Source organism: Pogoniulus pusillus, chromosome 10 (assembly GCF_015220805.1).
Source record: "Pogoniulus pusillus isolate bPogPus1 chromosome 10, bPogPus1.pri, whole genome shotgun sequence".
Classification (NCBI taxonomy): Eukaryota; Metazoa; Chordata; class Aves; order Piciformes; family Lybiidae; genus Pogoniulus; species Pogoniulus pusillus.
In genome coordinates this window covers 2,496,258-2,524,216 of record NC_087273.1, presented here as the reverse complement: position 1 = coordinate 2,524,216, position 27,959 = coordinate 2,496,258, and the positions used below count along the sequence as shown (strand labels likewise).

At 45.7% G+C, this 27,959-nt stretch overlaps 1 protein-coding gene across 5 annotated transcripts in view; it reads left to right on the top strand.

Moving 5' to 3' along the window:
- GAB1 (GRB2 associated binding protein 1) overlaps positions 1-27,959 on the top strand; it is a 104,096-nt gene that overhangs the window by 49,029 nt on the left and 27,108 nt on the right. For all 5 annotated transcript variants that reach the window (XM_064149496.1, XM_064149494.1, XM_064149498.1 and 2 more), the window contains 2 exons: positions 12,170-12,464; positions 22,827-23,040. In XM_064149496.1, coding sequence (XP_064005566.1) covers positions 12,170-12,464; positions 22,827-23,040 — 509 coding nt within the window. The remainder of the gene's footprint in view (positions 1-12,169; positions 12,465-22,826; positions 23,041-27,959) is intronic.

Here is a 27,959-nt window from a genome sequence, read left to right as displayed (position 1 = left end):
GCAGTGTAGCTCTCAGATGAGAGGTGAGGCTCTCTATGAGCTGCTCCATTCTGCTCTTGTCATTGTGCCCGGTGTGTGGTGTGGTGTAACCGCAAAGGAGGAACCTGAGGGCTTTGGGGCAGGATGACAGAAACAGGACGTGATTGTGGCTTTGCAAAATAATGATCAGCTGGTACTTGAGGTGCAAGACAAAGCATTAATAAACAGAAATGCTTTAATTGCCCATCTGGACTTTGGAATCTGTACCACTCAGGCATTCACAACAAGATAGGATTTAAAGCACGTGAATTTTTGTAACTAGTCATGAAGGTACTGTGGGGTCATTGCTTGGGCTTTTACCCGAGGAGAAGACAAAGATCTTCCCTTCAACACTACAAAGTGCACCTCAGCTAGTTAGAATTAGCAAAGGTCCTTTCTGTGTTGGCAAATTGTTCTATGACTTCCATCATCACTGGTTTTTATAGGTCTAAGTGCGGTGTTTAAACAGGCTGTTGGTTTCATTGCTTACCAGAATGTCCTGTTACTCTGTGGGACATATGTGTCTGTATGTATATATATTATACACACACACATAGAAACCTATCCTGAGCTAAAAGGTCAGGTAAGTATTGGGGGAGGAAGGGACAATGTGGTAAGACACTTTTACTGCTATTGTTCACACTATCAGAAAAAGTAAGTTTATTGTAGTCAGTAGTCCAGTGACTACAATTTGAATGCAGAGTCTCAGCATAAGCAAGAATTTGTGCTTCTCTGCTCTCAGTAGTGTGTCTGACAGTTTTTAGCCTCTTCCAGCCTCAGATCTCTAACAAATATCGTAAGTCTATGTAGATAATGTGTTTTAAGCAACTGTTGAAAAACTTTGCTTGCTTTGGATTTTCAACTCTTAAGCCCACCCCTCACGTATTAAATCATTTGAAATCTTACAATTGCTGTTATTTTCAGTCCATTGTGTCTGCTTCCTGTTGGTCAAAGGTTATGAGGATAGGGTGGTGTAGAGTGAGGTGGGAAGCTGGCAGGAAAAAGAAAGCTTTGCTTATTTTTGGGGTAGACACAACTACAGAAATGGCCAGGACAATGCTTAAATTTGCTGAAGACTTGAAGAGGTAAACCAGAACAAACCTGCTCTTGATGTTGTTTGCTGCTCTGCTTTGTAACTGAAGTATATGGAGAATGAATTGGAGTAAGTAAACGAGGGCTTCCTTGAAGAATGTTGTCTTTTCTGCTTGAGAAATGTGGTTTGCTCAAAAAGAGCTGTGCCTTTTGTTTTGATTTACAAGCCAACTTGTAAATTCTGCTTCTGAAGCACAAGAGTAAACCTCTATCTGTTTGCTCACTTCTATCACCAACTCAAAAGGGGAAAAAAAGAAAAAAATAGTTTTGATTTAATTTTTTATGCCATGAAGTGCAAGTTGCAGCTCTGTGACGTACCCCTTCAGTACGTTCCAGGCATATGTGGGCACGTGTAGGTGCATTAATGCAGCCCTCTAAAACAGTTAATCTTAACGTTGGTATCATGATTCAAGAACCATGTGTAATTTCTCGGCTGTTGGAATACTACTGCTGAGTACTTCGGCTCTGTCGCCAGGGAGGCTTGCGGCGAGCTGCTGTGAGCAGACGCTGGCTGGCCAGGGCTTGGTCCTGCTGCTCAGGTTTCTGCGGCACCACAGTGCAGCCTTGGTGGTAAGAAAACGGTGGCGATGATGTTGGGAGGATTTGGTTGCAGAGCAAGTCTTGATGCATCTGTGGAGTGGGGAGGAAACAAAAGAGAAATTAACAGGGTGTGGCAGTTGAAATCTAGAGAGCTGTGGATCCTAGGACTTTATTGCATGAGTACTGTTGCAGTCTAGGAAACATGAGGAACGTTTCTGTGCAAGCTGATGAGAGCAAGAGGAGCATTTTGTGAGCTAATCAAAGTAATTACACTCAAGCATGCTGGTCTGTTAGTTGAGTTTGCTATTGATGTGTTAGTTCAATTTGCTGTCGGTATGTGGTGTGGCTTTTACGTTTCTTAACCGTTTTGTTACAACTACCAGTGAGTGACTTGGACCTGAAAGTGTTTTATTTGCAGTGCTGGAAAATCAGGGCTGTTTTTATTACAAGAGGAACTCCGATGAATTAGCACAGTAAAAGCAATTGGTGTCTCATGTCTTGCAAAGACTCTTCACTTGGCGCTTGTTTGTTTTGAACTGAATTTGTCGCTGGAGTTCTTTAGGCCAGTTACATTCAGAAAGTAATTGAGCCTGGTTGATAAACATTGTGAGTTGTATAAAGTGAGCCTGTGTGGGTCCAACGCAGTGCTGGCTGCTGTGGTGGCTTTCACTTTGCTGAGCAGCTCTTCCTGCCGCATTTGCACACTTGATTCATGCACATGGCAGATCTGATGATTTGTAACGGAAAAGCTTCCCCTTTCTTAGAGCAAGGAATGCCTTGCAACGCCTGGCAGCATGTAAAAAGCACTGCACTGCTTCTCCCTCTAACACTTTGGCAGAACAATGGATTTCCTTTAGCTTTCCCTCTATGGTGCCTGAATAAAGTGGCTTGGAGAAGTGTCAGCCTTTTATTGCTGTGATAGTGACTGACTCACAAGAGAGGCTCCTGCTTTGGTCTGCAGACACCTGGTTTGCCAGAATGCCGACTCAGGTGCAGCCTCGCTCTCACAAGATGTGGCTAAGAGGAGTATCACTAGGTCCTAAATTTAATTTGTAGGGATTATTTAGAACATGGGCTGGAGTTTTCTTCAGAGACTTTTCCGTGCGTGTTAATGGATGTGTAAGAGCTTCTTTCATCATGCATAAAACTAGTAGCTTAAACTAGGCTAGCTAGCTGGGAGGCAATTTGCAGAAATTATGGGTTATCTTTGCCCTGTCCTTCATTCAACATTCCCTACTGAAGTTGGAGAAACTGCTTCTTCTGTAGCTGAAATCCTCTTTCTTTAGTGGGGAGTATTTAAGCCTCTGAGTATTTTGCTGACAAGATGATGTGCAGAATGCCTGGCTGTGACATCCCTAGAAATCTCTATTTTGTGTGCAGTGTGAGCATGCTTGAGTGATCCAAACGTGGAGCACTGGAGCATGTGTTACATGTTTGTTAAAACTGCAGTGTCCTTTCAGGGATCCAACCCCGTGTCAGGAATTGCCTGCTTTAGTGTCTTGCTTTTCCTTCAGTATAAGCTTTCCACAGATGATGATATCTACACAGGCAAGGAAGATAGTGAGGGAGAGAACTTTGAACCTGTACAAATTATTGCAGAAACCCCTGGGCTTGTGATCTGGAAGGATGGAGATTCTTCATACCACTTCAAAATGACAACCCTCCTCAGCAATGAGGAATGAATGCATGGTAAATTCTTTCATCCCTGGGCTGTAAGATGTTGATGTCGACGGAGCTCAGGTTGGACCTTTCAGCTCTGGATTTGTATCATTATCCTAGATTGCCTGTGTATGGCTCTCATGCAGCTTGTCAGAGCTTGCACCCCTGAGCTCATGGTAGTGGAATTCAATTCAAGCAGCACAGCTAGTGTCTTCTCTGCATTTGTCTTGGTGTGAGGGGGGTCTTGACAGCACTGCCACAACCTTTGGGAGAAGCAATATACAGACACTGTAAAAGAAAAAGAGCAGAATCCACAGTGAATGTTCTGCTATCTTAGAGTAAGAGTTTTAGGGGAAAGTGTTTTCTAATGAAGAGCTGATGAGAAGAGTGGAGCAACTTTAGAAACCAGAACTTCCCAACAAACAAGCCTTTCTCTGATGAACATATAAAGCCATTGCTTTTTGAGTAGGGCCATCTGGTGCGAAGCCAGACTGCTATTTGGTTGGGTGATTGCAAGACTGATCTTTAGGAGCAATCTGAAGGAAGATGCCATGCCCTTGATTATTGATTCAGGAAGTCTTCAGAGTCATAGAATCATAGAATCAACCAGGTTAGAAGAGACCTCCAAGCTCAGCCAGCCCAACCTAGCACCCAGCCCTAGCCAATCAACCAGAGCATGGCACTAAGTGCCCCAGCCAGGCTTGGCTTCAACACCTCCAGGGATGGTGACTCCACCACCTCCCTGGGCAGCCCATTCCAATGCCAATCACTCTCTCTGCCAACAACTTCCTCCTAACATCCAGCCTAGGCCTCCCCTGCCACAACTTGAGACTGTGTCCCCTTATTCTGTTGCTGCTTGCCTGGCAGAAGAGACCAACCCCACCTGGCTTCAGCCTCCCTTCAGGTAGCTGCAGACAGCAATGAGCTCTGCCCTGAGCCTCCTCTGCTGCAGGCTGCACACCCCCAGCTCCCTCAGCCTCTCCTCACAGGGCTGTGCTCCAGCCCCCTCACCAGCTTCGTCACCCTTCTGTGGACATGTTCCAGTACCTCAACATCTCTCTTGAATTGAGGGGCCCAGAACTGGACACAGAAGTTGAAGAAAGACCACAGTTGCTAGAGAGAATGAAAAATGAACCAAGGTATAGGTGGTAGAGCAAAGTGATAGGAAGTGACTTGCAGGAGGGGTGAAGTCAAGTAGGTGTATTGATCTTCCAAAGAAGAAAAAGCCTAAAAATAGTCAAGAGGCTCAAAACTGTAATAAAACCGGCCAGTAAATGAAGAACTTGAAAACAGAGGATGCTGTAATCAGAATGAGAGAAGGGAGATAATCTTAGTGGTGTTTCCTTAAATAGGAGAGAGATGGGAAAAACTAGAGAGGGGGGTGACCAGACCTGCTCTTGATAAGGAAAACATCACATTTTGGAAGAGCTCCGAGAAGCAGGGCAGCAAACCAACAATCATAGATGTGAGGGTAAGGGACCTGCAGCAAATACACTTCTCCTTATGCTGCAACAAGCAACACACCATGCTAAGTGTGATGTTGTCATTGCTGGCAAAGCTAATACCTGTGATAGAGAGTGTGTTTATGGCAAGACTGTTTGGGAATGATGAGAGCCACATAAGGTGGGTGGTGTGAAGTAGGACAACTAGAAGTGAAAAGATAAGTTCGCAAAGGATTAGAAATGACAGATTATTTATAGGCACAAGAAGTGCCTAGGATGATGTAAGAAGACACAGGGATGATATATGGGCACTGATCTTAGCTTGAAGGCAGTGAGGGCTCAGGTCCTAGCTCCACTGCAGATCTGTTGCTCTGTAGAGCCCTCAGGATTTTCTCTTCTGGTGAAGAGATGATGGTCATTGTCTTTACACTTTGGTGTGCAGGAGTATGGCAGTGAAAATCTTGTGCTTGCTGATAGAAAATTCATGGCCACGCTGCTCTTGTTGCAGCCCAGCACAGGGTTGTGTCTGGGCTGCTCTCACACTGCAGACTCCTGTTGAGCTTTGCATCACCCCAGACCCCCAGGGCTTTTTCCTCAGGGCTGCTCTCAGCCATTCCCCACCCAGCCTGTATCTCTGCTGGGGATTGTGCCGACCCAGGTGCAGGACCTTACGCTTGGCCTTGTTCAATGTCATGAGATTGGCCTGGACACCTCTCCAGCTTGTCCAGGTGCCTCTGGATGGATCCCTGCCCTTTAGCAAGTCGACTGTGCCACACAGCTTGGTGCCAGCTGCACACTTGCTGAGGCTGCACTGATTCCTCTGTCCATATCACTGACAAAGATGTTACACAGCACTGGTGCCAGCACTGACCCCTGAGTGAGCCATTTGGCACTGGTCTCCAGGTGGACCTCGTGCCCTTGATCACCACTCACTCTCTAAGAAAAAAACCCACCAAAAGCCCAGAAAGCCTCCAGAATCATCACGCAGAAGGCGAAAGACGCTGGCGGTATTGCGCTAGTTCCAGACTCAGCAGACAAAGCAGCGGCTGGTGCAGCCGCATGCTCCGAGCTGTGTGCCGTAAGTGCGGGCGTAAGGCTGGGAGGTGAGCTCGGATGCTGCGGTGCCGGCGGTGCGGCCGTGCTCGCCGTCGCTCCGCGGGGCTGCATTGTTCTGCTGTGTTTTCAGCCTTTGCTGTTGTTTGTTTAACAGGCTAAAGTTAGTCTCCATCAGCGCAAGACTAGAAAACGGTGACAATAGTTTGAAAACAGGAAATTTTGGCCTTGTGTGCGTTCGGAACAGATGATCAGGATGATGGCCAGCAGAGTGGAAACTTCCACTGAGACTGTTTTTTCCTTGTTTTACTCAGTGAGAAAAGATGGTGCTTCCTGGAAAACAAGCCTTAAGTATTTAAAGAAACTCCTAATGTTTCGGTGTTTTCCTCCTCTTACAGTTGTTTATTTTCCAGCAATCTGTTTACACTTCTTAGGAGTTAATTGCTGCTGAAAGTAGAATGTTTGGACCGTTGTCAGCTCTTGGAAGTGTGATTTCTGCTGTTAGAATTAAGCCCCCAAACATGCTTCTTTTTGTGCTGGGTTTAGTTGCTCTTTCTTACATTAAGAGAAAAACAAGAAAGGGGGAAAAAAAGGCAAGGGCATTGTTTTTAGGGAAGAGGATGGCAGCTGCCTGTAGGTGTAATGACAGTGGTTTGCAGAGTAAATAGTAATTATGTCTTCCTCAGCTCTGCTGCTCATGATATGGCCTTTAAAAAGAAAGAAAGAAAGTGTTTAAAAAGACTTCCAGACAACGTTTGCTGAAAGACATCCCTTAATTTATTTGCATGTGGCATTACACAAGGAGGGCCCACATTTCCTAGGGAAAATGGCAGCTGAAGTTTCACCGTGCTGGAGATAGGGGAGCAAGCGAGGGGGAAAAGAGAGTTCTCTACTTGAAGTGCTGTTACCTGAGGTGACCTCTTTGGGCTACTTCCCGGCAGTCCTCCCAGATACGTGCCTTGTGGGCTGAAGCTCATCAGTGACAGTTGTCACTGGTCTCTGCCTACCACAAATAGGATTCAAAAAGAAGCAGAGTGTGAAGGAGAACTTATTTTTGTTTGGTTTGACCTGCTGCTGGGCTGCAGAGCACAGGTCTGGCACGAGTCAGTGTAGCTGACGCTCGCTCTGAGCAGAACACCTGGGCACTAGAGCTGTGGAGGCAAAAGGGAGAAAAAGTTACTCATTTTCTGTCTGTGATTCTTCTTCCTGTTGATTGTCAGAGTTGTACAGCAAATTCGCTGTTTTTTAACCTTTACACTGAGGGGGAGGGGGAAAGTAAAGGGAGAGAGATAGGTGAAAAAGGTGGGAGCAAAAATCATGGAGAAAACAAAGTCTCCATTTCTGCAAACAAGTGAAAATACCTCAACAGGAGGTTCAGGGCTTATATGTCCAGGAGAGCATTTTGAGGACACCTTGGGCTTTCTTTCACCCTCTTCTCTCTCTGGTTTATGCTCTGCATGTCTTCTACTGTTTGAGGTTCTTTTGGAGCAAGACAATGTGTTATGTGCTTGTGAAATATCAAATGTTCTGTTGTATCCACAAGGAAGTCACTGCTTTCTTCCAAGCCTCAGTCAACTGGGAAAGGAGAATGCCAGATACGGCTCTTTTAGAGTACTCTTTGCAGAGTGCAGAGATGAAAACCTAGGCACAAATGTCTGCACACGTAAGAGATGAGAAGGAAGGTTTGAGATCTGTAATTTTATTCCCAGGTCTACTGGTCATGCATGGGAGAAAGGTTTATTAGCAGTATTAGTGGAGCGGGAGGTAAGTGATACCCTCTTTGGCTTAGCTGCTGCTCCACAGTCGTGGAGGCCTTTTTGACTGGATGCTACCCAAGAGCAAGAGGGTGGTAAAGGTGCTAGAAGAAGAAAACCAGCTTTGAATGATGTGAGGATTATGAGTAGCAGTACTTAGCAAACCTTAGAGGGACAATTGACTAGTTTGTCAGTAAGCAGAGTTACTTCACCACATGAGAGCAAATGTTGTAAAAGAATTGACCACAGAAATTGTCTTTGATTTAACATTCCTAAGCTTTCATTTAAATGTTTTGTGCAAGTATTTTGGCCTCTTAAGGCACAGCTTGGTGGGATCCAAATGGAAGACTATATCCTTTTAAAAATGTAAATCATCTCCTCTTTCTTCCCCTTCCTCTTTCCTTTCCCTCTCCATTTACACCTACACCCCCTATTTCCTACAGCTTTGAGCTACAGCCAGAGCTGAACGAGGTACTTCTTGAATGTATAGGAATGGGGAGGGGAGGGAAAAAATCCATAAATGCAAAGATTAAGGGAGTCAGAGCTACAATTTCAACAGATACACTTCTTGTGAAGGAGATTATGTTGCATATTCTGTGTACTGCATTCAAGTTTAGCTACAGCCTCTCAAAAAACCCCTCAAACCCAGCAAACCCCAGCACTAAATGATGCTTTCAGCCAATTCCTTAGCTGATCCACTCGCTTTTAATTCAGCAATTTGCATATATGTGAGTGGAAAAACTAATCACGGGACTTTGGGTTTGCTTTTGTGAGCTACTCAAAATGCTGTGTGAGAAGTAGAGAATTCCCCTGTTCCTTTGATCACTTGATGCTCTGTGGGTGAGCAGCTTGTCACATTTCAGACTGCCTCAAAAACAAGCAGACAAGCTTGCTTCTATAATTACGATGGTCTCATGATACGATGGTCTCATGATGCAAACAGGACAATGTTTGGCAAGAACGGTGATGTCCTGTGTTAGGCCAGCTGATAGGCTTTGCAGCTCAAAGGGGAAAACAAGCTGAGAGACACACAAGGCTTTTCTTCCCCTGAAACAAAGGCCTGAAACCTCGTTAAACCTTGTTTTGTAGCAATGCAAAAAGCCTGCACAAGCTTTTGGGGGGAATGGGATTCCCATCATTGCAGCACTACACTTCCAAAAGCTGCAGTTGTACTCCTGAATTTAGGCAGTGGTTTGTAACCAGGTCTTAGTATAGTCATAAAATGTTTGTATGAGTAACAAACACTTTATGTATCTGGAAACTCTTTCCATTAAACTCCCACCCTTTTTCCCCCCATTGCTGAAATACCTCTTGCAGAATTAAAGGATATTGGCATTAGGACAAAATGTTTCAATTCTGCACTGGCCGCGGTGGGTTTTATTTCGCTTCTCACATGTAATGCAGCTGCCTGTCAGCACAGAAAGCTAATGGTTGGTGATGTGTGACAGATGAAAATAATAGTGTGCAACCAATAATTACTACCTGTAATTTTCCTGTGACTTAGACCAGTCGCATCTTCTTTTGGTGATGCTGAAGAGTAGTCTGTAGCAGAAAATGCAACATTCCCCAGCAAAGAGGGCCCAGAGGGGTTAAAGGAAGTGTAAATTTGTGTAAATAGGTTCAAGCAAAGCCTGGATGAGGCACTTAGTGCCATGGTCTGGTTGACTGGCCAGGGCTGGGTGCTAGGTGGGACTGGCTGAGCTTGGAGGTCTCTTCCAACCTGCTTGATTCTGTGATTCTTTTAGGAGAGCTGTTACAGAAGGAGCTCCCTCGCTTACAGCTCCAGCAGAGCATTCTGCGCTTCAGCGAGGCAGTGTAGCCCTTTCCTTACAGCAGCAAACACTGCAGTGTTAAAAATAGATGAAGCTTTAAGAATCCCAGATATTTTCAAATAACAAAGAGTGATTTATGTGGGCTTGGCCAAAATATAGAGGCGCTTTTGTACTATGATTAGCAAGGGTGCTGATGTCAGTTCGCTTGTCTAGCTTTAAGCTTTATTCTGCTGCTAAATTGTGCTTTGTGCTGCAATCCAGAGAACCTTTGTATCTGCCTTATTAGTGTGTAGTTTATGGAATTGCTTTTGTTTTTGACTATAATCTGTGCCAGTTTCAGCGAGTGTGACTCATTCTATGACTGAAATAAACGTTCACATATGCACTATGTGAAAACCCTTCAAAAATAGTAGCAGGTGCTGGCAGGCTGAATTCGATGTTTGAAGTACTTGATAGTTGCTATTTTGTAGCCTGAAGGCCTGAAAGCAAATTTCTCTTTAGCTAGTTGATTTTTCTGAATTTTTAAGTGTGCTCCTTACTCACTGCCTGACAGACTGCAGGCTCCCTAACAGACTTCCCCTCCTTAACACCACACTAGAAATAAACTCCCTGGAAGAGGCATGCTTGGTTGATGAAGTTCACTTTTGGTTGGTTTGGTTTAGGTTGGTTTTGTTGTTGTTGTTACACACAAAAAAAAGCAACCCAACGTTTTGATGTGAGACAAAATGCATTGTGCTTCTGCATCACCCTTGTCCCTCTTCTATCTCTTATCTCTTTCCTCCTGACTCAAGCTTTCAAACTTTCTTCTGAATGGCTGGAGGCAGATTTGAGAGATTAAGCTGGTTTCTGAAGCGAGAATTTTGCAGCTTGATTTGCTAACCCTTATCTGTGGTCAACCTTGTTTGGATGGAGAGCTTCTGATATTGAAGTTTCCTGTTATCCCAGCATCTAATTTGGAAACAGGAAGCAAAACAAACCTTGCTGTTGTTTTTGGGTCGCTGTTAAACAATGGTTATCAGCTGGACTACTAAAAGATGCTCACATCTGAAACATGAAGTGATTTCATGTGGAATCATAGAATCAGTCAGGGTTGGAAGGGACCACATCATCTCGTTCCAACCCCACTGCTGTGGGCAGGGACACCCTACCCTAGATCAGGCTGGCCACAGCCTTATCCAGCCTGGACTTAAACACCTCCAGGGATGGTGCCTCAACCACCTCCTTGGGCAACCCATTCCAGCCTCTCACCACTCTCATGCTCAACAACTTCCTGCTCACCTCCAGCTTTGCTCCATTCCCCCCAGTCCTCTCACTCCCTCACAGCCTAAAAAGTCCCTCCCCAGCTTTTTTGTAGGCCCCCTTCAGATCCTGGAAGGCCACAAGAAGGTCACCTGGGAGCCTCCTCTTCTCCAGCCTGCACAGCCCCAACTCTTTCAGTCTGTGCTCACAGCAGAGCTGCTGCAGCTCTCTGAGCATCCTCGTGGCCCTGCTCTGGACATGCTCCAGCATCTGCACATCTTTCTTGTAATAGAGGCTCCAGAACTGGATGCAGTACTCCTGTACTCATGTGTGTTACGTCTTCTACTTCTGTGTTTTGCTGTTAACCCAGTTAAACTTACTGATACTGTGGAAATAATTGCTTGAGACCTTGACCCGATGCACACAGTTCAGCATGCAAATGCAGATGCTGTGTTCACAACTACAATGAATATACTTTATTAATAACATATGAAAAATAACTTAAAATCAAATAACTTAGAGGCTTGGTGATTGGGGAATGGGTCACAAGCCTTAATGAAGCTGTCTGGCACATTTCCCCCTCTCCTGTTTATTATTACCATCTTTTCATAATAGCTTCCTAAGCTTGATACCCAAAAAAGGCATGCTCATGAGGGACAATGAGGGGCTTGTGAGTCTCTAATGAAAAGCTGACAGCACTAGTTTGGAGCTGGAAGACTGCAGTTCAGTTCTCACTCTCAACATCCCCCTCCATTAGTTCATGTGGAGGTGAAACTACATAAAAATCAGGAGGAAACACTCCTGTGTCTCAGGAGAATGGGTCTGAATCTTTTCCTAAGACAGAATAAGAAAGTCTTGTGTTCAAAGCTGTATCCCAGTGTGTAAGGGACATCACATCTTGACCTCTTCTGGGACTGGCCTTGACAATTTCATTCATTTCTAGTAGAGCTGGGGAACCAAAATGCAGATCTAGGATCACTGAGTCCAACCTGTCACCTAACCCTTCGAATTAACTAACTCATGGTACAAAGTGCCTCATCCAGCCTCCTCTTCAACACCTCCAGGGATGGTGACTGCAACACCTCCCCAGGCAGCCCATTTCAATGCCAGTCACTCTTGCTGTGAAGAACTTCCTAACATCCAGTTTAAGCTGCCCTGGCACAGTTTGAGACTGTGTCCTCTTGTTCTGTCACTGGGTGCTTGGGAAAAGAGACCAACCCCACCTGGCTACAACCTCCCTTCAGGTAGTTGTAGTGATCAGTGAGGTCTACCCTGAGCTCCTCTTCTGCAGGCTGCACACCCTCAGCTCCCTCAGCCTCTCCTCACAGGGCTGTGCTCCAGGAGCCTTGCCAGCCTTGGTGCCCTTTTCTGGACACATTCCAGCACCTCAACATCTTTCTTAAACTGAAGGTCTCAGAACTGGACGCTAGTCTGCAGCTGTAAAAATACACAGGCTGTGCCAGATGTAGGCAACAGGTGTGTAATCTCTCAGAATTATAACTGAAATACTCATCATTACTGAACCATACACAGGAGGTACAGTCAGGAAGTGTGGATTCTTCCTTCTGACCTTTCTCCTTTGTTCCTCTCCACTTTTCAGGCATGGAAGAGGAGATGGTTTGTGCTTCGCAGCGGGCGCTTAACGGGGGACCCAGACGTCCTGGAATACTACAAGAACGACCATGCCAAGAAACCAATCCGAATTATTGACTTAAACCTGTGTCAACAAGTGGATGCTGGATTAACATTCAACAAGAAGGAGTTTGAAAACAGTTACATTTTTGATATCAACACCATAGACAGAGTTTTCTACCTGGTAGCAGACAGCGAGGAGGAAATGAATAAGTGGGTTCGATGTATCTGCGATATCTGTGGGTTCAACCCTACAGATGAGGGTAAGTTCTGCTCATTTCTCTGAGGAAGTGCAATGCCTACGTGCAAAGAATGTTTCAAAGATCAGATGACTATCTTTAGCCAGCATTTCTCTTAAAACTTGCCTGCATTGAGTGTGAAATTTCCTTGTTACTCTGGAAAAGAACAGGGGGAGGGCATATTAAGAGCTTCTTACAAATTAAGTGTGCCATACAACCTGGATGATACTATGCTGTTTTGCATGATGTTAGGTCTTGAGAGCAGAGGAAAGGTCTTTAAGTAAAATCATGCAAACCCAAAGATCATCACAATCATCAAAGGAATCCCATTTGGCATAAAAACATATGGTTATGCAAGCGGGAATGAGTGCAAAATGTCAGGTTTCTAATCTTACCGCTTCAGCGTGTGCTTTGCAGCTTGGGAAAAGAAATGAATCCACCCCCCAGCAGCTGAAACAAAGGAGAAATAACTTGCAGTTCTCCACTGTCCAGCTCCAGTCCTACTGAAAGGATCAGCAAGTTTGCAGATGACACCAAGCTAGGAGCAGGTGTGGAGCTGTTGGAGGGTAGGAGAGCCCTGCAGAGGGACCTTGACAGGCTGGATGGGTGGGCAGAGGCCAATGGAATGAGACTGAACAAGGCCAAGTGCAGGGTTCTGCACTTTGGCCGTAACAACCCCAAGCGGCACTACAGGCTGGGGACAGAGTGGCTGAGAGCAGCCAGGCAGAGAGGGAGCTGGGGGTACTGGCAGCGAGGAGCTGAAGATGAGCCAGCAGTGTGCCCAGGTAAGCAGGAGAGTCAATGGCATCCTGGGCTGGCTCAGGAGCAGTGTGGGCAGCAGGACAAGGGAGGTTCTTCTGCCCCTGTGCTCAGCACTGCTCAGGCCACACCTTCAGTGCTGTGTCCAGTTCTGGGCTCCTGAATTCAAGAGAGATGTTGAGGTACTTAAATATGTCCAGAGAAGGGCACCAAAGCTGGTGAGGGGCCTGGAGCACAGCCCTGTGAGGAGAGGCTGAGGGAGCTGGGGGTGTGCAGCCTGCAGCAGAGGAGGCTCAGGGCAGAGCTCATTGCTGCCTACAACTCCCTGAAGGGAGGCTGTAGCCAGGTGAGGTTGGGCTCTTCTGTCAGGCAAGCAGCAACAGAATAAGGGGACACAGTCTCAAGTAGTGGCAGGGGAGGTCTAGGCTGGCTGTTAGGAGGAAGTTGTTGTCAGAGAGAGTGATTGGCATTGGAATGGGCTGCCCAGGGAGGTGGTGGAGTGGCTGTCCCTGGAGGTGTTGAAGCCAAACCTGTCTGGGCCACTTAGTGCCAAGGTCTGGTTGACTGGCTAGGGCTGGACTGGAGGAGCTTGGAGGTCTCTTCCAACGCAGATGATTCTGTAATTCTGTGCAATAGATGCTGTGTGAAAGCAGCCTGTAGGTGACAGGACGGTGTGCTTAATTGCTACAAATACCTTGTGGCCATTGCTTGTCCTGGATCCATCCTTATTTATTTACTTAACATTCCTGCATTCCTTGTGGAGATTAGTGGGTTGCATGACTTGCTGTAGCTCTGTGCACAGTCCCAAGAAAAGATTGATTAGGAGTGGTAAGTGTGCCATGCCTTGCTGGAGGTGCTAGAATTGAGTCCCTGTTCCTTGTAGGGTTGTGGATTGAGGGGAAATAGGGGAAAGAAGAGCTGGCATCCCTTCCATGGAAAATATTGATGCTTTCTGGAAGAGCAGCCCTTTTCTTTCTCCTTATTGCAGTTTTGAACTAAAATTGATTCTCTGGATTGCAAATAGAGTGAAGAGTGCTTGTTGTGACAGTTGCAGTGTGGCTTTGTGGCACCTGAACGTCACCGTGACTACGCGCGGCACGTTTCCGAGAGCGGCTGCCGTGTGAGTCAGTGCTCAGCCTGCCAGGCAGCCCTTACCCTGGGGACAAAGCCAGGCAGGTGGTTGCTCCTCAGTGGATAATACAGCTGTGGAGAGTGCAGCTGTGGGCAGGGGGTGCTCACACATCATCGCTTCCAGGCCAAACGAGGAATTGGGAAAGTAAGGAGGAAATGTCAAGCTGGGAGCTCTTGAGTGTATGAGAGCACAAAGGAGCAGGTGCTCACTGCATGGGATGGAGAGGTAGGATCCCATCAAAGCCATGAGGCCTTTTCTTGCTGAGAGCTGGCACGTTACTTTTAACATTCATATTTCTCATGAGATAAGGCAGTCAAGAAAAGCCTGGGTGGGGCACTTAGTGCCATGGTCTAGTTGATTGGATAGGGCTGGACTGGATGAGCTTGGAGGTCTCTTCCAACGTGGTTGTTTCTGTGATTTATGGGGTAAAAAGGTAGCTATAAGCAAAAATGTAATGTGTACTTTGAGCTCCAGGAAGAGATGGTCTGGGACAAAGAGACTGCCCAGAGATGGGACATGACTGTTGTCTTCTGCCTGGTGCTGTGAAGGCCTCAGATGAGATACCAGCAATGGAAGAAGAAGGGGACAGGCTCAACTTGTGCTGGGGGAGGTCTAGGCTGGATGTTAGGAGGAGGAAATTGTTGGCAGAGAGAGTGATTGGCATTGGAATGGGCTGCCCAGGGAGGTGGTGGAGTTGCTGTGCCTGGAGGTGTTGAAGCAAAGCCTGGCTGGGGCACTTAGTGCCATGGTCTGGTTGATTGGCCAGGGCTGGGTGCTAGGTTGGGCTGGGTCATCTTGGAGCTCTCTTCCAACCTGGCTGATTCTATGGCTCTACATACTGCCCTCGAAGTTTGTAGTGTTTGTGTTGAGGCAGCTGCTGGCTGGTGTTTGCCTGTCACATCTTCTGCATTTTGAAGAGCCAAATGTTTTCAGATAACCATTGTTCCTTAAAACCAGAGACCTGGTAACAACTGTACTGACTGCAGGCTGATGGTAGTTTGGGTGCAGTGTCAGCGGCTGGCAGGATGAATGTGACTCCCTCTTCTGATCCTGACTTGGTATCCTCTCTGCTGCTGTGTGCTTGTCACCGCTGCTGCTGCACCGTGGTGGAGATTTCTGTGTCAGACCACCATACCCCTGTGCTTGCCTGTAGAGCAAACGTGGAACAGAACACTGGCTCTGCCACTAAGAACATGCTCTTGGCAGTAAGAGGTGACAACCTAGGAGCAGAGGTTTGGGAAGAAGCAAAAGCAAATAAGGTGGTTTTCATCACTGTGACAGAAAAATCATCTTGGTGCTTCAGCTGTTGGCCTGCTGATGAGCTCTGAGATTGATAAGAAAGTTTTCAGTGGGTCTTTGATAAATGGTTGAGATTCAGAGTGTTTAGGGAGCCCCTGCTGCATGAAGTGTCTGCCTGTAAGACATAAAACATGTTCTGACAGATTTAACAAGTGAGTGATAGAGGCTGGCACGCCTGGCAGATGAAAATCACTGTCTGAATGATACGTGGTGAGTACTAGAGACCTTGGTCATGAAAGGGTCCCAAAGTGAGGAGAAATAGGAGTTTGAAGATGAAGGGAGGCTCTGGAGGAGTGCAGAGGGAAGAGCAATGATACTAATAAGCTTAAAATGTCTTTGCAACAAAGCTGCACTATAGAGATTATGCACTTGATGAAGGTTGAATGTTTTATATCTCTTAGATATGAGAGACAGGTGAGGGTAGAATGTAAAGGAGGCTGTCAGACCTGTGAGCTTTTATCTGGCAAAGTTGCAGAGAAATCATGAAACTAGAAGTAGGTCTGCAGAAGGACCTGAGGTTTGGCATGGCAGGTTTGGCTGTAGTGGTAGCTGATGGCTAAAGAGCTGAGTAAACAAAGACAAAGATGAAATCATTGTTGCCCATTATCCAAAGGGGAAAGAGGAGACAGTGGGGAAGACTAAGGTGTCTTTGACTTCAGATGGAGCAGTTTAAAGATGGGTGGCTAAGTGATGAGTAGAGCACAAAATCTGCATCTGTAGAGCATCCCTTACAAGCATCTGAGATGAAAAAGATACAATTATACTGTGAAGAGTGCAGTCAGAATCTTAATGGTGAGTGTTGAGAGTTAACATCTTAAGCTGCCAATTGCATGTGACAAAAATTCATATGGAAGGTGATTCTGCTCTTCCTTCAGGAAAACTGAAACCCAGTCTAATATGCTCAGGTAATTAACTTAATTTTCCTTGGTTCTTGCTGCACACCTTTTGTGGCATTGACATCACCTGATGAGTTGTTAGGAGGGAACTGCAGGAGGATGGGTTAGAAAACTGTTCTGCACATGGCTAGTTCTGTAGCCGTGAAGTGCTGTGAGGCAGTCCCTGGAGTACTGCACGCCGCTGAGAGGCACTGAGGTGCTGCGGCTCCAGGCAGTGTGCTGCAGCCTCAGCTGGGTAAGCTCACCAGGTGGTAGGTCGAGCTGTGAGCCTCCTTAGGGAAGAGCAGCCCCTAATGCTTTCATATTCTGTGCTGTGCTTTCTCTTCACAAGCACCTACAGAGGATGGTTTGTAAAAGGACTGCTTGAATGGGCTGCCCAGGGAGGTGTTGGAGTCACCGTCCCTGGAGGTGTTCAAGAAAAGCCTGGATGAGGCACTTAGTGCCATGGTCTGGTTGACTGGCTAGGGCTGGGGGATAGGTTGGACTGGATGATCTTGAAGGTCTCTTCCAACCTGGTCGATTCTATGATTATTTTTGCTGCATCACCCAGCCTGTGTACCACCTGCAGATGGAAAGAGCAGGCTACGGATGTTTCTTCCCCCCTCCCTTTTTGAATGAGTAGTCTTCAAAAGAAAATTGCAGGTGCAGAGGGAGAAGAAATTCTCGGTGGAAACACTGTTGGTATTTTCAGATTTTCAGTGGATTACCAAAAGTGCATCTTAAAATGACACAGGAACTGCACATAGTAAGTACCAAACTTTAGGTGTGAGCACTGAAAGCTGGAGACTTCAGTATGTGGTAGGAAGTCAGTTGTGTTTCTGGCTTGGATGCAGAAGGCAGAGTTGTCCTGGGCATAATATACAGTGAGCAACTGCTGGGTAGTTCTTTTGGGGTATCATATTTATACATTAAAGTAAGAAGAGAAGGTTAGGAAATGCAGAGAAACTTTTTATTAAAGCATTTTCAGGGGATTTGGAATCAATGCATAGATTTCATATTGATTATAACCTCTTGCTGGAAACCAAACCCAGGCTGATGTGGCCATGCATCTTCTGGGCTGGATATGGTTCACATCTATTGAGTTCAGTGTGCAAATGCAGCAGGGGCTCACTGGTCCGTGCTTGTCACAGAATCACAGAAACATGCAGGTTGGAAAAGCCCCTCAGGATCACCAAGCCCAACCTATAAGCCTACCCTACAAGGTTCATCCTAAACCACATCCCCAAGCACCACATCTAAACAACTTTTAAACACATCCAGGGTTGGTGACTCAACCACCTCCCTGGGCAGCCCAAATAAAAGTTGTCAGCATAAAGAGAAAAAGGTTCTTTTGAGGATTAGAGTGGAGTGTGGGGTGGTGATGTTTATGACTCTCACCGTTGTTGTTCAAGGTTATTACTCTAATGCTGGCCATCAGTTGTTGTAATGATAAGATCTGCAGCATACTAACAGGAGTGAATGGAACATCGCAGAGGAAGAAGAATAAAGCATGGAATTGCTGTTCTGTTGCTGATTCTCTGGCACAATGGGGAAAATCCCAGTTCTATTTTAGTCTTTCTACCTCCCATCTGCAAAGACCACATTTTCTTACTTTGATTTCAGTTTTGACATTTAAAGAAATGCTTGCTGTAATGAGGTTTCTGTGTTCTGCTCAGGATGAGAGCATTTCAAGTATTTACATAATTAGAATATTTAAAGGCAGAATGAAGAAAACAATTTATTTTTTGCTCTCATTAAAAGTAAAAACCAAACACAACACCTTAAATGTGACCTCCCACACTCAGATCTGCTAGATGGCTTATAAAGCTCAGATACAAGAACACATGGAATAAAGAAGTTTTATCTAGTTAGGAAGGAAGAGAGAAGAGCCTTTTGTTATTCTTGCTCAGAAAACCATTCCTTTTACCTCAAATTTTCTGACCATTAGTGAGGCAAATACAAAAGTGGTTACCAGGAAAACGTCTAAACTGTAGTGAAGATGTTGCCTGCAACTGCTCCTAGCAAAGCAAGAGAAGACAGCAGTCTTGCCCTGTTCTGAGAAAGCTTCTTGTTCTAGCTGTGCTGAATGCAGGAATTAGAAAACCAAAGTAGGATTCTTGTTAGGCTCATTTGCACGTTAAACATTCTGGATGTTTTTCCAGCTCCCACTTATTTCAAAGCAGTCCCAGTGTCTGAGCTCTGGGAACAAACCAGGTTACTTAGAGCGCTCTTTGGTGTGCAGATGACCCCTTCCCTAAAAATCTGCTAGCCCAAAGGGCAGCAAGCTGATGACTGCTCTTTGAAATTGGAATAGGCTGCTGGGAGAGGCTCTCTCCTTCATATCAGTTTCTGAAGTTTGTGGCTAAAGAGAATATTTGAGAAGGAACTGATGGGCAGACAGCATTCATGTGCCCAGTGATGGAGGTTGTTACCATCTCTGTTTTCTTCATGGCCAGTTTTGAAGTAGCTTGAATGTGTAAAGCAAATGGGGGTTGGTCTCTTCTGCCAGGCAAGCAGCAACACAACAAGGGGACACAGTCTCAAGTTGTGCCAGGGAAGGTATAGGCTGGATGTCAGGAGGAAGTTATTCCCAGAGAGTGATTGGCATTGGAATGGGCTGCCCAGGGAGGTGGTGGAGTCGCTGTCCCTGGAGGTGTTGAAGCAAAGCCTGGCTGGGGCACTTAGTGCCATGGTCTGGTTAATTGGCCAGGGCTGGGTGCTAGGTTGGGCTGGATGATCTTGGAGGTCCCCTCCAACCTTATTGATTCTATGATTGCAAGTAGCCCAGCAGTGAAGTGCTTTACACTAATTTCAGTTGCTCTTTAAATCAAGCACTAGCCTACACCATTTAACACGTACAAAATGCCTGCATGAGGATGAATTTCAGATTAGAAAGTGGATGTTTTAATACTTTAGTGTTCTATCCACTGCAGAAAAATATCCCACCCAAACTATGCAAACCCACACAACAAAGCTGTGGGAGACCTCAGGTGGTGCCTGTGTAAAAATAAATGAGGCAGCTCACCACAAGGGATCTTACTGGACACAGTACTCAAATTGTGGCCTGACAAGTGATCAAGTATCCATAATGATCCTTTCACATGGATTGGCCCCAAATCCTTGATCAGAGAAGAAATGTTGAACCTTGTGGTGAGTCAGCCAGCCTCACCAGTAGCAATCAAAAGGCACATGGCTAGGAGAGAAACACCATGAATGATGTCTTTAAATCAGTAAGTGTGTGCCAGGCTCTTCTCCGTGTGCTTTAAGCAACAGCTGTTTTTTCTCCTTAGGAAGGTATTTATAATACAGCTAGGAAAGGTGAGGGAGAAGGGAAGGCAGATTTGCAGTGAAATAGTTTCCATCACAGGAAAAATTAAACAGCACCAACTGGGGTGTGATGGCAGTGGGGACTTAATGAAGAGGAGCCAATTGTCCGCTGCTTCTCTGAAGACAGGAGCTGAAGCATGTCCAGGAAAACTACCAGATAGGAAGTTTATTGTAAAAGGAAAGTGTTTCTTCATGCCACACACAGTAAAGTGTGGAGCTCACTGCTGTAGGATGGTAGTAGAGGTTCAAAAATGTAGATGCTCTCAAAAGAGGTAGGATGAAGTCAGAGAAAAGTTGGGTGTAGACTGGCCGCTTGGTGTAGACTCTGGATGCAGCCTCAGTACTGAGGTGCCTGGAGGCTGTAGAGCTCCAGAAGCTGGGTGCAGTGTGGCAGCTTGCCTGCTGCTTGTGCTCAGTCTGACTGCAGCAGCCCACCACTGAAGATGGCCTAGTGGGCTTCAGGGGCTACAGATCTGAGCCCGTGTGTATGGTCTCTGTCACCTTGTCTCCTTTCACCACTGACAAACTGCAGCCATCCTTTAGTTTGTTTTTCTTTCATGTGCACACTCTGTTCTTAGTCCTTCAAGAACTTAGCCCTTTCTCCAAGCTTGGTCCTCTTTCAAGCCTCTTGTCTTTATTTTTCTTTTGAAAGGTACCCCTGGATCTTGTCACTTTTCCTGGGAGTGCTGCTGCATGGGGGTTCAAATGCATCAGCCTCATACAGGCATGCATCTTGCTGTATACCTGTTGAGCTCTCCTGACTACCTGTGGTCTGGTCTGACACACCCATCTTCCCTGGAAGCTGCAGCAACATCCTGTTTGATTTCTTCTTTCCCCTTGTGTGAACTTGGCACTGAGCAGCTCTAGTGACGTGAGGATCGTGCATAGTCAGGGACAAGGAACAGAGGTGGGGACTGTGGTACACTGAAGCCATTGAGGAGCTTGCCTGTGAGTGCAGCCAAAGAATGGCAGTGTCTCTGGACAGGAAACCTTTCTTCTCTGCTCTCACCCCTGCATCAAGTCACTTGCATCCCTCAGGTTTGGAGGGGACAGGGTGCAGAGCTACTTGTCCTTTCTCCCACTATCTCTTTTTGTGGGACCAAGAAAGATGTGTTTGGGAGGCTCATTCAGGTTGAACCCCAACGTTAAGGGAATGAAGGAGTGTCAGTAAATACCTCTGACTTCAGGAGTTTCAAAAAATCACTTAATGGAAAATTCTTTGTGTTTTAATATTGTGCTCTATAGTAAGAAAGCTCTTTTACTTGTGTGTCTGTGATCACTGAGTGCAGTCTGGGTTTGCCTTTGTTCCTCTAACTATTTGGATGGATAGGTCAGGCACAATCTTCTATTAAAAACTCTTTTTTTAGCTTCTGCCTTTTCAGGTAGGTTGAGTTGAAGAATTTTCATACACCTAGACTTCTTCCACCCACATGGGTGTGGTGGGATTTAGTTTCTGCAGCTCTGTGAGTGCCATGGGAGTTCAAAGCAAGTACTGCTGTTCCCATTTCCACATCTAAATCACTTGTGCCTGGCGTACACAGAACTGGAAGCAGGAGGTTCTGGTCTGCTCATCTGGTTCTTCCCAGCATAGAGTTGGGAAACAGAAGCTGGATGAAGTTACTTTGTAGTGCAGAGCTGGTTTGTAAGCCTGACAGGAGCAGTCTGCATTCTATAATCACACGATGCTAATAATCGGCCTCCGTTCTTGGGATGTGCAAATTGGAATGCACAATGAGTTGCAACTACAAGGGAGTCTTGATAATTGAGGAACAATTTGCTTAATTATGTTGTTCTTAGTCAATGTATCATTAAAACAATGAGAAAGTTAAAAGATTGTTTAGTGCTTGACAGTGTCAATGTTTTTTTTCCAGGCTCCCAGATAATTTAATAGTCAGGATCTGTGCATTTGGAAGGGGAAAAAGAAGTTACTCCAGAATAGAGATGAGCAGGAAGTGGCTAAGAATTACAAAGACAAGGTTATTAAGAAAAAAATTACATCAATTCTGTTAAAAAACCCTCACAAACCCAAAACCAACACAAGAAAACAACCCAACCAAAACAAAACACACCACCTCCTTTTTGCCCTCCAAACCAAACAACACAACCAAGCCACAACTACTTTGTTTGTTGCCCTAAAATAAGAAGTTGGGGTATGCAATGAGGGGGCTTAGCAGAACATGGCACCTATTGTACCTCTGAGCTATTTGTGTGGTCCTCAGGGAGCTTCTGTTGCATAAGCAGCATTCATTTTTCCTGTTGCTTTTCAGTTATTGAGAGAGGCCAGTTCTTGACTGGTGACTAATCTCAGATGTAGAAGTGACCTTGGTCAGAAAGAGATGCCTATGTGCAAGTGCTGACTTGGGTTACCATATTTAAGTAATAACCTATGGGCCAGTTCCCTGGATTAAAACAACAGATTTGTGTTCTTAGCTCTCTCACTGCAGCTGTCAGCATCTTTGTTCCTTCTGTGGTCAGAAAACAGGTAAATAAGTCATTAAATAAGGCATCACCTCTGTTTCCAAGGCATACTGAAATTGATTGCAGTTGGGAAAAACATGAAGAGATTGCAAAGATTCAGCTACAGCCATAGAATGGGTTAGGTTGGAAGGGACCTCAAAGCTCAGCCAGTTCCAACCACCCACCTTAGGCAGGGACAACTCCCACTGCAACAGGTCACTCAAGGCCTCATCCAACCTGGCCTTGAACACCTTCAGGGAGGTTGGGGAGCACAGAATCAACCAATGTGATATTTGATCACATTGGGAGATTCTGTGCTCCCCAACCTCCCTGGGCAACCTGTGCCAGTGTCTCACCAATCTGAAACAAACATGGATGTCACAACATTCTTGTGTCCACTGATTTTAAAGCTCCAGATTAAATCCTTTGACTTTTCTCCTTCTGTTGAAAAAATGTTTTGTAAGGCCATATCTTTATTGTGGAGGGGAAAAAACCAACCAAATCCAACCCAAAAATGCTTTGCTTCTCTGTTTGCAGATGCTGTGAAGCCACCAGTCAGTTCTTTACAGCCATCTGCTGAGTTACCTTTGCCCATCAACACTTCACCACCTTCCACACAAGCAGAATCTTCCCTACCTCCTCCGTATCAGCTTATTAACATCCCCCCACTGGAGTCTTCCTCTGGTCAAGAAGATCCTCAAGACTACCTACTGCTAATAAACTGTCAAAGTAAAAAACCTGAACCTATGAGGTGAGTGGCTTTTTTTGGTGGTAACAGTTTTATTACAGGGCAAGAATGCTTGTGCCAAAAGCCCCTTTTTGAATAATTGGTTACTTGGAACCTACAGGGTAAAGCTGCTGGAACCTTCTGCTCCTTCTCTACCTATGCTTCAACTTGGTGCAGCAATAGTTAAGTTCTTTGGTCAGGTCTAGACCCATACTGCTTTCCTCGAGGTGTGGGCAGCACTTGCCCATGTGAAGTATCATAGAATCACAGAACCATCCAGGTTGGAAGAGACCTCCAAGATCATCCAGTCCAACCTATCCAACCAAGGTCATCCAGTCCAGCCCTATCCAATCAATTAGGCCATGGCATGAAGTGCCTCACCCAGACTTTTCTGTAACACCTGTAGGGCTGGTGACTCCACCACCTCCCTGGGCAGCCCATTCCAATGCCAATCACTCTCTCTGGGAAGAACTTCCTCCTAACACTGGACACCTTCCAGTGCCTCAACATCTCTCTTGAATTGAGTGACCCAGAACTGGACACAATGCTCAAGGTGTGGCCTGAGCAGTGCTGAGTACAGGGGCAGAAGAACTTCCCTTGTCCTACTGGCCACACTCTTTCTGATCCAGCCCAGGATGCCATTGGCTCTGCTGCCCACCTGGGCACACTGCTGCCTCATGTTCAGCTACTCTCTACCAGTACCCCCAACTCCCTCTCTGCCTGGCTGCTCTCAGCCACTCTGTGCCCAGCCTGTAGTGCTGCTTGGAGTTGTTGTGGCCAAAGTGTAGAACCCTGCACTTGGCCTTGGTCAGTCTCATCCCACTGGCCTTTCCCCACCCATCCAGCCTGTCAAGGTCCCTCTGCAGGGCTCTCCTACATTAAATGTATATTTATTTCTCCAACTGCTACTTCTGTCTTAACTGCAGGTGCAGCATGTCCTGCACAGGAGGGTATTTATGGTAGCTTCCTGAGCAATACGCTGCAGTTTTTCAAAACAGACTGTGGAGACCATCACTGAAGTAGGCTGCCCAGGCTTTAGTGGAATCTCTGTCCTCAGACACATCAAAAAGCCTCCCAAAACAACAAACCAGCCACAAACAAACTTGACTAGACAAGCTCCTAAGGAACCTCGCCTGACACTGAGGTTGGCTTTACTTATAGAGAGATACTGGAAGAGCTGGACCAAACAATTTCCAGAGGTCCCTCCCAAGCTTGTGTGATCTATGGGATAAGTGTATAAATCAAGCTTCTTCACTCTGCAGCAATTGAAAATAAAATCTAGTGGGATATTTCCAGGAAAAGAAACAAAATGTCATCATCTTTTATCTTTTTATGGCTTCAGACAAGTACGTGGAAGGCTGAGGAGAGCTTCCCTTGAAAGCGTTTTCAGGAGTGTTTCACATCCTCCCTTAGGGCCATACCTTTCAGTGGCGGTGCCTTCTTCATCAGCACCTTGATGCTCTGCCAGTTTTACCTGTGCCATGTGCTCTCTGCTCCCTCAGCATTTTTATCTTGCTCTGTTGTGCCTTAGGAGTTTCCTGCTCTGTTTTACTGACGATTAAGTGGTAGAAAGCTCTCCACCCTTTACAGTCTCCTTTAGGAGGGAGAGGAATGTGCCTACAGTCACCCCAGAGTATGGAATGTGCAGGAGGACTTGGGGCACTTTCCCCTGCAAGAGAAGGGGAAAACCAGTGTCTGCATTCTGGGTGTTAAAGGCTTCAGTGCTGAGTGATGTTTAGATGCTGCTGATGCTCCAGAGGTATGTCCCTGTTCCTGCCAGTCTGGTGTCTTACAGAACAGCTTGCTAAAGAGATCTTGGTTTCAGTTCAGCACTCTGGCTTGTCTGAAATGTCTGAGTTCCCACTTGTTTCTGTGAGGGATAGGCACAGGGTGGATTTCTTACACCATATGATCTGTGGCTCTTGGAATTCACCCCCCAGTTTTGAAGTAGAGGGAGTAAATTCTGAGGAGACCATAAAAGTGGGCCTGAAACAGTGCATAATAGAGAGTCATGAATTGGCCTGCAAAATCTTTTGAGGAAGACACTGGTGATGCAGGAGAGAAGGTATCTGGCTGCTGAGGAAGGCAAAAGTTCCACCAGAGAGAGAAAATGCTGAGGGAATGGAAGACAACTATGTACAGTCCTTGAGAACATAGAAATTATTTAAATAAATTGGGTTTTAATAGGAAGATTTAAAGACAGTGAAACACAGACACTGTGATTACTTGGAAATTATATGGGATTAGTCTGATACATTTAGCTAAATTCACTTAATAATGAAGTCCTTTTATTAGGAAGGGTGTAATAATGGAAATTCAGAATATTAGTTATGCTGGAGTTGCAGTTCCACCTGTGAGGACTGTTTGTTCCATGTCTGCTTGGGCTGAAGTACAGAGGACAAAGGCCTTTTCCTATAGAACTAGAGCTACCTGCCTGTATGTTAGCAAGAGGACCAATTCCATGGCACTCTCTGCACTACCCCAGGCCACATCCTTAAAGGTGAAGGAAAAAGGAAGTGACCCTGAATTTTCCCATTGATTTCCAAACTAGGAAGAATTTGGTTGGACTTGGATGATCATTGAGGTCTCTTTAAACCAGATGTACTCTGTGTGAGTCTGTGTAACTTCTCTACATGTTTCATGCAACCTTTATTTCTTTAGTGTAAAGTGCAGAGCTTAATTGATGTAATTAAGTAGGCAGGCATTAAATGGTTTATTTCTATTGCATTTTTTCCCTTTAGACTTCAAAGCTGCAACATTTTCTGTTCTAATTCTGCACATTACTTCATAGATTATCTGGGAATTACTGAAACTGACTCGTTTGGGATTTAATTAATTAATTTGGACTCCTGTCTGTGTGAGGTGACTGAAGCAGAGAGGAATTATCAGAGCTGCCCCTGACATTGGCAAGACTCCTAAGAACTAAGTTTTGAAGTGCTTCCTTATGGTGTCATGCAGTGCACCACATGTGGCTGGGAGAATCTGCACTTGCAGCTGTAGTAATCATGTTGTCTTTTGTCTGAAATGGTTTTCTGCTTTGATCACTGATTTGAGAGAGAGCATTGTTGACCTGCAGCATTCGGTGAGATGTTAAGGTTTCTGTTTGGCTCCTAAGTAAGACAATGCATCCTCAGACAGTTCCCAACCCCCTTGTTGTTCTGGCTGACTGGAGAGGTATATTGAATGCTACTAAATGCTGTCTTCCTCATCTTTCCTATGTTCATGAACCAGCCAAGGGTCATCCTTTCTCTCAGAAGAGCAGGAATACCTGCTATTAGAAGATTTTGAGAGTAAAAAGATCCCGCTGCAGTGAGTGAACAGTAGCCCTTCTTGGAACAAGTGTGGGGAATTAATCACAGAGCCATTAACTTGCCTGCAAATATTGTTTGTCTGAGATGCATCTTGCATGGTGTTCTGTGAGTTTTAACAGAAAAACTACATCATTTTGCCTTCTGTTTGCTGGAAATAGATCTGCTTGATTACTTAGTTATCTGCCCACAGTTTTACTATGCTTGCTGTTTCTGTCCCAGATTGCTGGCACACAGGAGTAGTTTTACCATCACTTTGTTCATAGTTTTTTGCTTAATTAGTGATATGGAGTCCTGCAAATGGGAGAAGAATCAGCTCAAAGGATAAGTGTTCAAACCAGACCATACACAGTGTATTAAAAAGTGGGATTGTTACCATTAGTACCCCTCAGACTAAAGTACCTTTTTCTTCCTCTCTATCAACAATTCCCAGTATGTGGAAGGGAGGCTTTTTATTGGACTCTCCCAGCTTCAAACTCCACCTCTTGGTTTTTTTTCTGCACATCTTAAGTCCAGTCCTTGCAGATCAGCAGGCTGTACAGTTCTCTCTTCTTGATATGAGGAGAGAGGTGTCCAGTCCTAGCACTAAGAAACAGCTTGGCCTCTTAGCGTCATTTGCTGATGTATGATGCCCTTGTGATAACCCTGAATTCACATTCCAGTCTCTCTCTCTGTTTATAGGCAGTGAGGAGTTTTCATTGTCTTATATCCAACCTGGCCAGTGGTTTAGACTGAGGTGCAAACCCCCAGGAATCAGTTGTCAATGGAGTATTTAAGCCAACTGATGGTTTTGTTGAGCTCTTCTGAAGCACGTGGGGAAAATGAAAATTTTCAGAGAAATGTCTTATGTGCACAAGAGAATCTTGCCAAGTGTAAGGGCCTGCACCTGGGTTGGTGCAGTCCCAAGCAGAACTCCAGGCCGAGTGGGGAATGGCTGAGAGCAGCCCTGAAGAAAAGGACCTGGTCAGGGCTGGTAAAAAGCTTAACAGGAGCCTGCAGTGTGAGTGCAGCTCAGACACAACCCTGTGCTGGGCTGCAGCAAGAGCAGTGTGGGCAGCAGGGCAAGGGAGGGGATTCTGCCCCTTGGCTCTGCTCTCCTCAGACCCCACCTGGAGTCCTGGGTGCAGTTCTGGAGCCCCCAACACAAGAAGGACATGGAAGTGTTGGAGTCAGTGCAGAGGAAGCCATAAAGATGCCCAGAGGGCTGCAGCAGCTCTGCTATGAGGACAGGCTGCAAGAATTTGGGCACTGCAGCCTGGAGAAGAGAAGGCTTTGAGGAGACCTTATAGTGGCCTTCAAGTATCTGAAGGGGGCTACAGGAAGGCTATGGAAGGACTGTTGACAAGGTCTTGTAATGACAGGACAAAGAGTAATGGGTTTAAAGTGGCAGAAGGGAGATTCAAACTAGATGTTAGGAAAGAGTTCTTTGCAGTGAGGGTGGTGAGACACTGGCACAGGTTGCCCAGGGAGGTTGTGGCTGCTCCCTCCCTGGAGGTGTTCAAGGCCAGGTTGGATGAGGTCTTGAGCGACCTGTTCTAGTGGGAGGTGTCCCTGCCTATGGCAGGGGCTTGGAACTGGCTGAGCTTTGAGGTCCCTTCCAACCTAAACCATTCTATGATGCTATATGAAATACTT